We start from the raw sequence: 15,059 nt of genomic DNA, 5'->3' as shown, positions 1-15,059 counted from the left end.
GTTGAGCCTCTTCCCACAACCAGCATTCTACACATTTGTTATACAATAAAGGTTACATTTTAATTAAACTATTTTCCTACTCGTTGCTGTTCCATCAACCTATTGCATTTCCTTTATCGTATTTTATACACTTTCCTATTACTTTTCAAAGTCCTGTTAATCCATCCAGTAATTGCTGGCATTAATTTGTTTCTACACTGCTGCATAAAATCTTGAAAATTGGTTTCAGCCATGAGTCTCTCTACATTTGCAATTTCCACTATCCTTGGAATTTTGCTTAACAAAATTAACAATGTATGTTGTCATTTAGGTTTCCCAATTTTTGTTTCTAATCATACCGTAAATTTATATTATCTAATGTTTAGGTATTCTGTTATCATTAAGAGAAAAAGAACTTCCTATGCTATGACAATCTCAACTACCTTGCAATGACAGACTGACTGACATCTATCAGAATATTTTACTTTAATACTCTTGTATCATACGTTTGTTAATATAATTGTTACTAGAGTGTTTTGGAAGTATATACTTACTTGATAGGATAAGTTTCATCTTTTCTCCTCTTTTTCTCATGGTCAGGAAGGGGTTCCCATCCAAATGACAGACTCCAATCAAAATTACCTCTGTTATGATTTTGTCCATATGGATTTGGTTTTGCTACTTCAAATGTATGGAGATCAATGCTTGTGATATCAGGACTCACCACAGCTGTGTAATTCTCAGCTATTCTGCTCAACAAAGGCTCCAACCAACCATTGAAGCATTCACCTAACAGGGAAAAAAAAACTTTTGATCATATTAGTTTGTGCTGCATCGATTCTAGGTAAATAACTGGCAGAATTCAATAATTCCAGTTGTCCTGGTACAAATGTGCATTTTAAGCAATCTAATTACCAAATAATTTTTAGCTGAAAATTGCTTCATTGCTCACTATTGTTTTTAAATGAATAGTATAAGACTCACATTTGTTTGGTTTCCACTACAGATATTCACAATAATTGCTAATAATTTGGGGAGAGGGGGAGTAGACTTACAATATATATGTACTCCCTTTGTATTTTTTTTGGATTGGATTAACCATAAGGCACAGGAGTAGAATCAGGCTATTCAGCCCATTGAATCCATCATGGCTGATAAAAATTTCTCAACCCCATTTTCCTGCCTTTTTGACATAACCTCTAACCCTAATGAAAGTAATCAAGAACTGACCTATCTGTGCTAAATACATCCAACAATTTAGCCTCCACAACAATGAGTTCTACAGATTCATCACCCTCTGGCTGAAGAAAGTCTACCCCATTTCAGTTATAAAGGTCACCCCTTCACTCGGAGGCTGTGGCCTCAGTCCTTGTCTCTCCTACTGGTGTAAAAACCTTCTCCATGCCCATTCCTTCCAGGCCTCTCAATATTCTGTATATTTCAATGAGATCCCTTCCAACCCTCTTAACTCCATAAAATCCTTTTCTGACAAGCCTTTTCGTTCCTGGGTTCAATCTTATGAACCTCCTCTGGACTCCCTCCAAGGCCAGCATATCCTTCCTCAGATATGGGGTTGAAAACTGCTGACAATATTCCAAATTCAGTCTGACCAGGGCCTTATACAGCCTCAGCAATAAGTCTCTGCTCTTGTATTCTAGCTCTCTCAAAATGAATGCCAACAATTTATTTACCTTCCTAACTGCCAACTGAACCTGCCTATTAACCTTAAGATTGTCCTGGATTAGAACACCAAAAACCCATTGTAGATCAGATTTCCAAAGCCTTTCCCATTTAGAAAATAGTCTTTGCTTCTATTCTTCTTACCAAAGTGCACAACTTTAAACTTGCCCATTGTATTCCATCTGCCACTTGTTTGCCTACTCTCCTAGCCCATCCAAGTCATTCTGCAGCCTACCTGCTTCCTCATCAGTACCTATCCCACCACTTGTTTTGTCTGCAAATTTAGCAACAATGCCCAGAGTTCTTTCATCAAGGTTGCTAATGTATATGTGAATCGTTATTGTCCAACAGTAACCCCTGAGAGCTCCACTAGTTACCATCTGCCACCTTGAAAAGAATCCCTTTATACCACTTTCTGACTTGTGCCAGTCAGCCAATCCTCTATCCATACCAATACATTACCCACAACTTCATGGGCTCTTATTTAGTAGCCTCCTGTGTAGCACCTTGTCAAAGGACTTCTGGAAATTCACATTTATCACATCGACTGGCTCTCCTTTGTCTAACTTGTTCATTACCCCTTCAAAAGAATTTAAACATATATCAGTCATGATGACATCATGCTAACCAAAGCCATACAGCATAAAGAGAGACCTTTTAGTCCAACTTGTCCATACTGAACAGGTTTTCTAAATTAATCTCGTCCCATTTGCCAGCACCTGGCCCACATCCCTCCAAATCCTTCCTATTCATATACCCATCCACATTCCTTTTAAATACTGTAATTGTACCAGCCTCCACCACTTCCCCAGGCAGCCCATTCCAACAAGAACCACCCTCTGCCTGAAAATATTGCCCTTACATCCTTTTTATATCTTTCCCCTCTCACTTTAAACCTATGTCCTCCAGTTTTAGACTTCCCTACTCAGGGGAAAAGACTTTGGCTATTCACTATATACATGCCTCTCGTGATTTTATAAATCTCAATAAAGGACACCCCTCAGCCTCCAGTTGTCCAGGGATAATAGCCAAAGTCTATTCAGTCTCTCCCTTTAGCTCCAACCCCAGCAACATCCTTGTAGATCTTTTCTAAACCCTTTCAAGCTTCACAACATCCTTCCTATAGCAGGGACACTAGAAATTGAATGCAGTATTCCAAAATTGGCCTAACCAAGGTCCTGTACAGCTGCAAAATGACATCCCAACTCCTATATTCAATGTGCTGACCAATAATGGCAAGCATACCAAAGGCCTTCTTCATTACTTGCAATTCTAATTTCAAGGAACTACAGACCTGTACTCCTAGGTCTTTGTTTGGCCACTCTTCAGGACACTAGCTTTAAGTCCTGCACTGATTTGCCCTACCAAAACACAAAACCTCATTTATCTAAATTAAACTCCAACGGCTACTCATCAGTCCATCTGATCAAGATCCTGCTGTACTCTGAGATAACCTTCTTCGCTTTCCAATACACCACAAATTTTGATGCCATCTGCAAACATACTAACCATACTTCCTATATTCACATCCAAATGAATGTGATTTCAACCTAGCTTACAGTGAACAAAAATGACAAAAAAAATTTAAAAGGGGATCTCCCACTGAATATAATTTTGCATTTGAGCTCTAATAAATCCAACTTTTTTCAATATCTTTCACTTATGTGAAGTGCGAGGCCACAGTTTCAATAAGCATCATGTTCCTTCAGCATTGTAAGTAATCTTTAGGTAGTAGTGATGACATAGATTAAAAGAATAAATATAGTCAATTAGGTCAATCATTAATTCAAATTGTTTTCAGATGACTTATGAATTTTCATTCTCACCTATTAATTTTAATATTTGCATTTATTTACCTCGTGTATTTTTGGAAACAATTGCAACTGTCATAGTTGCCAGTAAACAAATTAGCTGTGATAGCTCAGTGTGGCCTCGAACTTACTTCAGGAAATTTTTCTCACATTCATCATGGGATGCAAATGTCCCAGACAAGACATATGTTTATTTCTAATTATTATACAATTAAGTAACTTGTTAGTCCATTTCAGTTACAAATGAACTAATGTGCAGTGGATCTGAAAACTGCCATCTTGTATGGATGTCAGATTTCCTTTCTTAAAAAAAAAGGGCATTAGTGGATTTTTATGACAATTCAGTGGATTTATTATAGATTCCAGCCATTTTCTTTATTATTTATTCAGTGTCAATGGATAGCAGGGTAACTCAGTTGTTAGCATGCCCTCATCACCAGGAAGCCAGGTTCAATTCTGGCTGACTATGTCAAATCTGTATGTTCTCCCTGTGTCCGCATGGGTTTCCATTGGGTGCTTCACTTTCCCAGCAAGTTTTGAGAAGATTTATAGCTCAGGTTGAGGTACTAGGTAACATCTTCAGTGAGCCCCTGAATGAAGCAATGATGATGTAGCCCACCTTCTATATATGTTTGACAACACCAACCCAAGGAAACTCAAACATATAAATAGAAAGTGGGCTACACCATCAATGCTTCATTTGGAAGCTCACTAAAGATGTTACCTAGTATGATGACAAAACATCTGAAAACAAGCCTTCCAGCTCAGCGAGCAAACCTATATCCAGAGCTTCACTTTCCTCACAGTCCAAGGATGTGTAGGTTAGGTGGATTGACTACACTAAATTGTCCAGTGTCTAGGGATCTGCGGGCTAGGTGGATTAACCATGATTAATGAGGGTTTACAGGAATAGGGGTGGGATGCTCTTCAGAGGGTCAGTGCAGACTCAATAGGCGCTGTAGGGATTCTGAGATGGGAGTCACTGGCTGGGCAAGGAAGCATTTATCACTCATTCTTCAATTACCTTGAACTGGGTAGCTTGCTAGGCCCTTCAATGGGCAGTCCAGTATCAACTATATTATTGTGGGTCTGAAGTCACAAACAGACCACACCAAGTAAGAATGACAGATTTCCTTTCCTTAGAACATAAGTTAATCTGATGGGAATTTCTCAAAAATCAACAGCCATTATGTGGTTGCCATTCGGTTGGCTTCAAACTTCAGACCCTTACTGAATTTGAATTTTATCATCTCTAGTGCTTTTTCAGACTTAAATAACTAACTGATTCATTTTCTGTAGAATTCAAATTTCACTATGACAGCATCTCCCCAGGTAATTACTGTTGGTCTCCGAATTCCTAGTCTAATAAGAAAACAATAGTATCATATTGCATCATAATATTTGTTAAATAAAAGTCAATAGAAGGTTGTGCACTTCTTAGAAGGAATAGACAACAAACACACACTTCAAGTGCTAATTTACTTTTTCCAAAAAGTTGACGCTTATATCACAATTTTGTGAATAATAACCAACCACTTCTCCAAATATTAAAACTAGTCAACTTACAGTGTGCATCCAAGAAAGTCAGGACCTCTCCTGTTGCTATTGAGGCTCCTAGCAACCTTGCAGTAATTAATCCCTTCCTTTCCCGCTGCCGAACAACTTTAACTATTTGAAATGGCTTCACATAATTATCTAATTGATCCTTTAAGTAATCTGGAGATAGAAACATTAGTTTTCTGAAATAGTTGTATAGGAAATGTAAAAGGACATAATCAGTTAAATAAAATTAAGAAATCAACACTGAAGCACTGAACAAGGACATTTGATTAGCGTCCAAAGTGGTTTTTCACGATTCCAACAGCACATAAGGAAATAAATTTATTAGTTTAACAAAAAAAATTAAAATATTCTCTCCCAATTAATCAGTTCCTGAACAGATGCAAAAAATGATATGAGCAAACTATCAAGGAGGGCACTTACCCTAAATTCATATGTAATACAATTTTTTTACTTCCTCACCCTCACCCCCACATACCCCTCCCCTCCATCCCCACCCTCACTCCCACACACCCCTCCCTCCCTTCCCCAATTTTTTTTACTCCTTTGTTTCTCAATGTCAGTGTTTGATTATATTGTGACATAAATGGTAATTGAAAGAGTAAATTAATGTGAATACTTAAAAGTTAATCCCAAAGTATTCACTCATATTTTTAAGATGTACTCAAAAGGTTTGACACTTTTTACTTTTATACTAAAATATTTTAAGAACTTAACGTACACACATTGAAAATTCTGGAACTAAACAGATAGCACAAAAATACTTCATTTTTATCACTCACAAGAAAGAGTATTGATGGTAGCTTGTACTTACCATCTGTACTTGCATCATCCACCATAATTATTTCCTTCAAAAATATAGCAGGTGAAGTATGCATTACACTGAACACAGTTCGGAGTAGAGTAGACCAAGCTTCATTGTGAAACACTATAATCACACTAGTAGTAGGCAGGGGCGGACAACGCTTAAATTTCTGCTCAATGCATCTGGACAGAAAAACATTTCAGAAGAGACTTGGAAGATTTAGTGAAATTTGTGACGGCAAAATGCCATTCTTAGCTATTTATTTAAAACTACGATGCCTTTATTGGATTTATTTTACTTATATATCAAGCATAACTGCAAAAAAAAAGGTTTAGTATATATAGTTTTGAAGCAATCTCTACAAATTTTGCTCAGAAGCTACTAAATGAATAGTTAATTTACTTAATTTCTCATTGAACATTTCAGAGTAACTGGCATACAATTCTAGATAGGTTTCAAATTTAGCAAAATTTAATCATTAAGTTCTATGCAATGATTAGAAATTATAGGTCACCAATGTTTGTAACCTTCAAAATTATACTAATTACATATTAAATATTTTTACAATTAGAACAAAAATGTTCAGCATCCAAACGTCCCTTCATTTCTAATATGAAAATATTGAGACAGCATTCAGCACTAGATGTCCATATATTTGTATTGAAGACAATGTTATGCATTTTACACTAATGAAAACAACATTTATTCAGGAGTGTGTTACATTTGGATGTTATAGGGAAATAAATATACATCTTTTTCTGGTGTTTAAGTCAAAGCTAAATGTGCAGTTGCTGCACAATAACAGAATGCTAACAATGCCCTAACAGTTCATGAATATGCCAAGTAATAGAATGCAACTTTGTTTAAACTGACAAATTCTTATTTAAAGAGTGCACATATAAAGACAAGTTATTATGCAAACTGGAACACTTTGTAATGTGTAAAGTCAATTGCTTATGCTTCATGGTTGTTGTGAGAAATCCAACTCCATAAATCAATGTTATTATGAATTGAGTTATTTAAAAATCTTTATTCTCAATCAACACATCACATTATAATCCCTTTGCGTATTATTAATTCTAGAAGTTTTCTGAACTTTGATAAAAAGACGATTAAATTATATTTGAGGATTACACATTGGATTGTTTAACTGCAGCCACCAGCCCAATACCAATAGCTGTAGTTCAGCTTGCACTTGGGTAAAATCCAGTGGTTAACTTCTGTTAGTTGGAACTATAGATATTGAGAGAGCTCTTCATATCTCTGAACATATGCAATGGTAGACAGGCCTTCCAAAAAAATTGGAGTATTTGGAGACCAGGGAGAAAACTATCGGTATAGTAAAACACTTACATTAAAATATATCAGGACATTTTAGTAAACCAAATTCAATTCCGTGCTGCATTTACACTTCGGGTAGAGATCAGCGATTACCACCTCCAGTGAATTTTAATCCCTATCAATACACTGAGGCTGGATTCCACCTTTTAATTTACACTGTAAATCAATGTTCATATGACAATAATGTAAATTTGCAGTTCCAGAGCATTCTAAAATGTTTTTTGTTCACATGTTCACCTTATAATAATTACAAATGAATTCTAAATTATTTCAATTGCATTTACATTCAATTGGGAATGCTAACTTCACAAAAATATTGGATTACTTTAAATCATATGCAAATTTTAAAACATACTCAGGTGGTCGTGTGTCAGGTCCAAGGCCTCTGTGTAAAGAAATTCGGTCACTTGCAAAAGCATTGAAGCAGTGTTTTTCATTTCCTTGATCTTTTTCCTTCTGTTCTTCAGGGGAGAGATTATCAGTGTGAAATGGCTTCCCAGAAGCTCCGGGAGCATTTGAATCCTCAGGTGGCCGTTCCATGAAAGGTTTCAATTCTACTGCTGTGTAACATCCTGGCAAACAAGGCTTTTTGATGTCTGTTGAGTCTTGCTGTCTGATAGGTGCTCGTATTTGCATTTTTGGAATAGAGTCTCTTAGATTGTTCACTGCTCCCATCATCATGTTCAACACTTTATCTTTCTTTACTACCATTTCTTTCAACCATGGCTCTTGTGTAGTAGTCCCAACTACTTCCCTATGCATCAGAAATATAAATGTAATAAACACAAGAGCTACAAGTACAAGTTTCCAGGGCAAGTATCGTTTTCTTAAGAGTCTTCTAACTACAGGCATGATCGCTAGAAAATAAAATCAACACCAGCAATGTTGCTTTTAAGTACCAGAAGAATATCCAGCTCACTGCAACAAAGGGACTCTCTCAAATTTATATGAGGTAGTAAAATCGTAATTCTGAAAAATAGAAAGCAACAATAAATATCATGCAGAACAAATTCAGACTAATGAATATTTGTCATTTTTTCCAGATAGAAGTGTAAGTTATGACTCCTAGAAATGATATGTAAAACAAAAAAAATCTACAATCAATCCATTACTATCTGTGAAGAGGCAGACATAGAGACAAAGGGAACTTTTCAAAGCTCTTTCTCCTAACATTACATATTGCCTTACCTACAAGAGAGACAGCATGTTTAACAAATCATGAAACTTAGTAAAATTGCTCACTTCCACAAATTTTGAAAAAATAAATTTTCTGTCGTAATTCCTCAGATTTATTGCCTTTTTAAAAAGTATTAAGTTTAATGCTTCTGTCACTAAATCTAAAAAGCTTTTCCCACTAATTTTGGGATCAGCAGCGTTTTGGATTAAAAACTTCAGTCAAGTGAATCACATATCCTGTACATGACCAAACGACTCAAGTATATCCTGTAAAGTGATTTGTAATAAAGAGACAGTCGCCAAACTACTGGAAAAATTATGCACTTTAAAAAATGCACCCTGAATCCATAATTACTATTCAGATGGTTACTGCAGCAAAAGAGAGTAAATTTTGATATAGAGTGAAGAGAAATTTATCTAAGAAATTGCAATGTGTGAGGGTAACAGATACGCACTGGCAAAAAAGCTAAAGTGACCTCACATTAATGTAAGCATTTAGAGCTTACAAACAGAGCTTGGCACAGTTAGTGATGTTCATTCAATGAAATATAGAGTATTAGCCATTGAGTCATTACAACACAGGAGTAGACTGTTCTGAAGAAGAATCATTCTTACATCTGTTCCTCTCTCCACAGATACTGCTATACCTGCTTAGGTTCTCCAGTATTTGCTGTTTTTTTTTTATTAGGTGAGTGGACTATTTGGTCCATTGAATCTACAGTAACTCTGTAGAGCAATCCAAGTCAGTTCCACTCTCTAACTCCATCCCTGTAGCCCTGCAAGTTTACTCATTCAAATGTACATTTTTTTGAAATCATTAATCAGTTTCCACTTTCCTCCTAGGGAGAGATTTGTGCAATAAAGTTTAACTTTTCACTCTGGTGCCTGTATTTTCTAAGCTATTATGCTTTGAATATAATGGAAACCATAGGACAAACCTTCCCACTAGTTGTGGACAATTTTCAGCAATAACATTTTAGCGAAAGAGTGGAAGTGCATATGTCTAACTAATGGGAGGTACCTAGCAGATTCTGGGCCATTATTTTTGATTGCTGGAATTGGTCATTTATTTCATGGATATAAAATTATACCCAATTTCTAGTCCATTGCCAAACATACCAAAGTAAGACCGAAATCTCAACCAAGCTACCTCAGCCAACTTCTCCCCAGCCCTACCCACCTCCAATTTATCCCTCCACCCTAAGGCTCCCAGCCTCATTCCTGATGAAGGGCTCTGGCATGAAACATCGATTTTCCAGCTCCTCAGATGCTGCCTGACTGGCTGTGCTTTTCCAGCAACCCACCCTCAACTCTAAATCTCAACCAATGCTATTCAAAACTGAAAATAAAGAATGCAAGCTCAGTCAGGGCATCTTTTATCATGGTGTTTGATGGCACTCTATGAAAGGCTGCATCCAAGACTAACTAGTCAAGAAGGAAGCAAAGGAAAGAAATATCTTCAGTTTTAGACTTCAAATTACATTATTATAGCTTTATATGATAACCTTAGGATGTAACAAGTTCTGATGTCATAGCTTAGTATTTTTCCAATGAAACTTTGTCTTCCAGGTGTTCTCAATCTTTCTAGTCTAGTATAATCTGTTCTGAGTTTGCCTACACTGTGCTAGACAATAGACACAGGAGTAGGTCATTCTGCCCTTCGAGTCTGCACCACCATTCATTATGATTATGGCTGATCATCCTTAATCAGTATCCTGTTCCTGCCTTATCTCCATAATCCTGGATTCCACTATCCTCGAGCTCTATCCAACTCTTTCTTAAACGAATCCAGAGACTGGGCCTCCACTGCCTTCTGGGGCAGAGCATTCCACACACCCACCACTCTCTGGGTGAAGAAGTTTCTCCTCATTTCTGTCCTAAATGGTCTACCCCTTATTTTCAAGCTGTGTCCTCTGGTTCGGCATTCACCCAACATGTTACCTGCCTCCAGAGTGTCCAATCCTTTAATAATCTTATACGTCTCAATCAGATCTTAAATGTCTCTCAGTCTTCTAAACAAAAGGGTATACAAGCCCAGTCGCTCCAATCTTTCAACATAAGATAGTCCTGCCATTCCAGGAACTGACCTTGTGAACCTACATAGTGATGTGCAGGTCTATGCTATGATTGAAAAGTTGTCCTAGGATATTTTCTAACAGCCATATTGTGTAAAAGTAAGTAGATGCAAAGCATTTAAATAAAATAGAATCAAGAGCAACAGCTATTGAAGCCTTACTGGTTTTGAGTTTGGCCCAGATGCTCCATATGTGACATTAGCAGGTTGGGGTTAGAACCTAAGAAACATGTGTTCTTGAGCAAAAACATTGAAAGGTCAACTAGAAAACCATTTTTCTGAAGCATTTTGGCTTGCACTCATTAAGACAGTTCACAAGAATATCAGTTCAAAAGGAAAAGCAACACTAATATTGTATAAAAAGAGACTATTGGTTGACCTAATCTACCTCATGCACATTGCAGATATATAGACAAATTTTGCTATGAATAGGCAGCTGCTGGTAACATTGTATCCAATTAACCTGCGTATGCAAAACTTGCTACCAGTACCCAACATTAGATGCAATTCTGCAATTGGACAACATCTACATGATAATACTGAGTATGCGAAAAATTATGCTGGACGATAAATATGGGATTTTTTGTTGGGTTCACACAGCAACACGCGTGCTCAAAGCTACAGATATTGACACACTGAGCTCTTTACACATACTCAACAAAACAAGCGACAGCTATTTACTGATTTATTTTTCAGGGTAATGGCCTCTTAACTATCAATCATCATTAATTGCCACATCCTCAAGAACAATGCCTTTACCAACACAAGTCCACTTGTCAATCAATTATGGAATCTCTGCAGTGTGGATGCAGCCCATTTGGCCCATCGAGAAAACGCTAACCCTCCAAGGAGCAACCCACCTATTTCCTATGGCTAACTCACCTAGCCTGCACATCCTGGACACTATGAGCAACTTAGCATAGCCAATCCATCTAACCTGCACATCTTGGGAAGAAGCCAAAGAAAACCACGCAAATTTTTGCTATCAACACGGTGTCTTATGATCTTATACGCCACAATCACCTGACGAAGGTGCAGCGCTCCAAAAGCCAGTCCTTCCAAATAAACCTGTTGGACTACAAACTGGTGTTGTGTGATTTTTAACTTTAAAAATCTGGAAGACAATGCAACCTATTGGTAGTAACATTAGCTACTGTGCATAATTAACAATGGAATATATTGCAAATGAGGTATCTGTGAAACATATTTACACTCAGATTAAGAACTTTGAACAGTTTCCCCCAAATGGAAAAAAAAAATCAGGAATGGCACTCCATGGCATGGGATTTCAGCTGGGGGAACACAGGAGCAACAAGGAAGAGGAGAATGAGAAACAGTCTTCAATTTAAAAAAAAGACTTCATGAACAGTAATTAAATTTTGACTTGTACAAATTATTCAATAGTGTAATAATATCATTGGTTACTATGGTACAAAATGGTTTCTTTTTTATTTTATGCTATCCTTACAAGTTCAGGTTTATAATCCAAAACAAAAATACAAATTGCTTTCGTGACTGAGCAGGTCTGGCAGCATCTGTTGGGAGAAAGCGGAGTTCATGTTTTGGGTCTGATGACTCTTCATCAGAGCAGTGAAGAGTTTTTGATCCTTCAAAGAAAAAAGTCACCTTCACCGAAATAAAAATCAGAGATTTTAGTTCAGAAACCAAGGTTCAAAGCAATATGTTACAAAACTTCATCATAATTGCAACATTAAATAAGTCTGCAGTGTCTCTGATCTGCTCATGCATTGCTTAAGTTGTACAGTAACATAACTGACTGACAGGCCATTGCCCATCACTGCTGAGCTCGTGATCATTTCATTATTTCAGTGTAGCTCCTGTCCAAAAGTCATTGCAGTCCATTTCTTCATTTTATGAAAATCACCACTGCTTCTTGGATTGATCATTATATCCCTTTCTTTCTTGCTCTGCCAATAAGTCTTCTGTCCTATCACCCTGACTTTCCTCAAGTATTATATCTTCCTAAATTTTTAAACTTGATCTTTAATCCTCTTCAAAATTTCCAGCACTTCTCTAAAAGGGAGTTGAGCACAGAATGACAAGGTTACAGCTTCCTGTTATTCCTCTCTTGCAATCTCCACACAGCTCATCTTGGAACTTATCACCCATACTACTCCTTTGGACTGACTTTGCAGCATAACAACTAGCAACTAATCTTCCCTACATCCCTCAAGCCCCACTCATTCTGCCTCGCTCTTTAAGTCTATACCAGAGACATAGCTCTCACCAAACTCTCTGCATCTCCTTCCACTCCACATCATTTAGGAAGGTCTGATAGGCATACCCTGACTAAACTGGAACAAGGGAACATGGATGGTCATATTAGTTAAGGGATAATTGGGTGAGAACTTGAATGAGTGTGTAAGTGATTATATAAGGATCAAGTAATCAGTGAGATTGAAGTTTTGTGCAAGATGAAATAAAACTGACAATGAAGTATATATCTGAATCCTGTTTAGCCAACCTTTCATGTCTGCTGTTTTTCTTCAAAAAGGTAGCAAATAGTTTTAAGGCAGAGGAGTTTCCATTCTTAATAATCAAAAGACTGTACGGTTATCAGGCTAGGAAGGAACATGGAGTAATCAGATTGGTCATTATCTCATTGGGTAATGCAGCAGTAGACTCAGGGCTTGAATGGCCTTTTTAACATTCATTCATTTATTGCCAGTCCTTGCTTTCCTGATGAAGAGCTTATGCTTGAAACTTCAACTCTCTTGCTCCTCAGATGCTACCTGACAGGTTGTGGTTTTCCAGTGCCACACTTTTGACAATGTCTTTTAAAAGTCCTTTAAAGTCATCAATCTAATGGTTAAGCATCTGGGTCACATTCAAGCCAGACCAGGACAGAAGATTTTCTACCCTAAAAAAAAGGGCATTAGTGAACCAATTGGGTTTATGACAATTGATAATGTTCACCTGATTACTATTAAACTAATTCCAGATATTAGTGAATTCAAACTCACAGTCAGTCATGTACAAATTTGAACCCAAACTCAAATTCCCAGAATATTAACATGGATCTCAATTATTAGTCCAGTGATGTCATTACAACACCACCACCTTCCACTCATGATTCATGTTTGTACAGTCATGAGCAGACAGCGGACTATAACTGAGAAAAGGCCGGATCAAGGACATTATCATGAGAAATTTATGGACTAACATCTTGACGCTATGACAATTAGCCTCCGACAGTGATTTTCTTTAGTCTCAAATGTGACTACAGTAGAGGCAGGGCTTCACCGTGAACTCCCAACTTTAGTCATAATCTGGTACGCAAGAACTTTCCTTTGTTTCCAGTTATCCTCCAATAACGTCAAATCCAATGTCGCTCACAACTTCCGGACTCCAAATAACAATTTTACAATTATCGTGACCGCAACGTAGAAGTTGAACAAAAATACGTTCACGCGGAATCAATCCTGACGCGTCATATTCAACTCCTGAGAATTTCTAATACTTTCTTAAAATCAGATATGTCTGTATTTAAATAAAAATCACACTATTGCTTAACGAACGAAGGAAAAAGTGACTTACCACACACATGTTGATTAAAGAACTTCGATAACTTTCAATGAACGAAAGAAAACCTTAGCTGGCTCGTCAACCCTAAACAACCCCAACACGGTGGAAGAGATTGCACGGAGTGCCTAGCGAACTGTTCTCTCCCATTTGGTTCACTAATATCCCTTTTTCGGGCAGAAAATCGTCTGTCTTGTCCTGGTCTGGCTTGGATGTGACCCAGATGCATGAAAAGCAGACCCCTCGCCCAAACAAAAACAAACAGCAATGCAGTTAACGTTCAGAGAGTGATGAACTCGCCAATTTGAAAATGCAGTGGGATTTTAGAATGAAGTAAGTCAGCTTTCATCACCTGCAGAGCCCAGGGCACTACAGTCCCCGATTCCAGGGTCAGACATTTGTCACCTCGAGCCCGCCTGCAATGCGAACCAACACAACAACCGGGCGCAGGGAGCCGCTTGCCGCGCCACCTGAACCTGGCCCTCCGCACTCTCAGCACCAACTTCCGCCTCGTTGGAAACAGGTGTGCACACCCAGGTGGGAAGGAAGGCAGGCGTGCGCATGCGCCAGCCCGGGACTCCAGGTGAGCTCGCCCCGGGCTCCCCGGGGATTTAAAGGGACCTGCAGCCTCCCTTGTGCAGAGGGAGCTGTCACATCCGTATCACCACCGGCGTCCAGCTGCAAAAACACGCTGGGGCTTTTATTTGGAGGGTGGGGGAGAGTGAAAGGGTCCGCAGCGGAGAGGTGGACGGAGAAAGCGCGGCGCTGCTCCGGGAGTTGGGTGATTTTTTAACTCTGTCCGCCCCAGTCCAACATGGGCACCTCCACATCCACTGCTCTGGCTGTCGCTCATACAAAGCGACCACGTGCAGTATTCAGCCAGGTTCCGGGATGAAAATCCAAGGGGGGAGAGCACCTTACCCAGGCCCTCGGCAATTACTTAAAAGTCACAGACACATTCCACGGTCGTTCCAACAATCTCTGCAAAGGTTTACCATTTTTGTTGTACATTGTGGACTAATTGTATTTTTCCTCTTTGTGCATCACTAGTTTTAAAACGAAACTAGATCACAAACAGTTGTGTTCTTTG

At 38.2% G+C, this 15,059-nt stretch overlaps 1 protein-coding gene across 3 annotated transcripts in view; it reads right to left on the bottom strand.

Annotated features, from left to right (window-relative positions):
• Positions 1–14,467, bottom strand: part of galnt3 (UDP-N-acetyl-alpha-D-galactosamine:polypeptide N-acetylgalactosaminyltransferase 3 (GalNAc-T3)) — a 52,433-nt gene extending 37,966 nt beyond the window's left edge. The window contains exons 1-5 of one of the 3 annotated variants that reach the window (XM_043693907.2): positions 14,322–14,467; positions 7,532–8,145; positions 5,845–6,017; positions 5,037–5,186; positions 534–768 (exon numbers count right to left, since the gene is read on the bottom strand). In XM_043693907.2, the coding sequence (XP_043549842.1) occupies positions 534–768; positions 5,037–5,186; positions 5,845–6,017; positions 7,532–8,028 (1,055 nt within the window). In that variant the 5' untranslated portion in view covers positions 8,029–8,145; positions 14,322–14,467. Of the gene's footprint in view, positions 1–533; positions 769–5,036; positions 5,187–5,844; positions 6,018–7,531; positions 8,146–13,984 lie in introns of all 3 variants that reach the window. The other 2 variants (XM_043693905.2, XM_043693908.2) reach the window with 2 other exon arrangements.
• Positions 14,468–15,059: the final 592 nt, after the last annotated feature.

The sequence above is a fragment of the Chiloscyllium plagiosum genome, unplaced genomic scaffold (genome assembly GCF_037043375.1).
Source record: "Chiloscyllium plagiosum isolate Xiang-an unplaced genomic scaffold, Cpla_swu_hap1 HiC_scaffold_7, whole genome shotgun sequence".
Lineage (NCBI taxonomy): Eukaryota > Metazoa > Chordata > Chondrichthyes > Orectolobiformes > Hemiscylliidae > Chiloscyllium > Chiloscyllium plagiosum.
The sequence above is the reverse complement of the archived record's forward strand: the minus strand, read 5'-3'. Positions and strand labels throughout refer to the sequence as shown.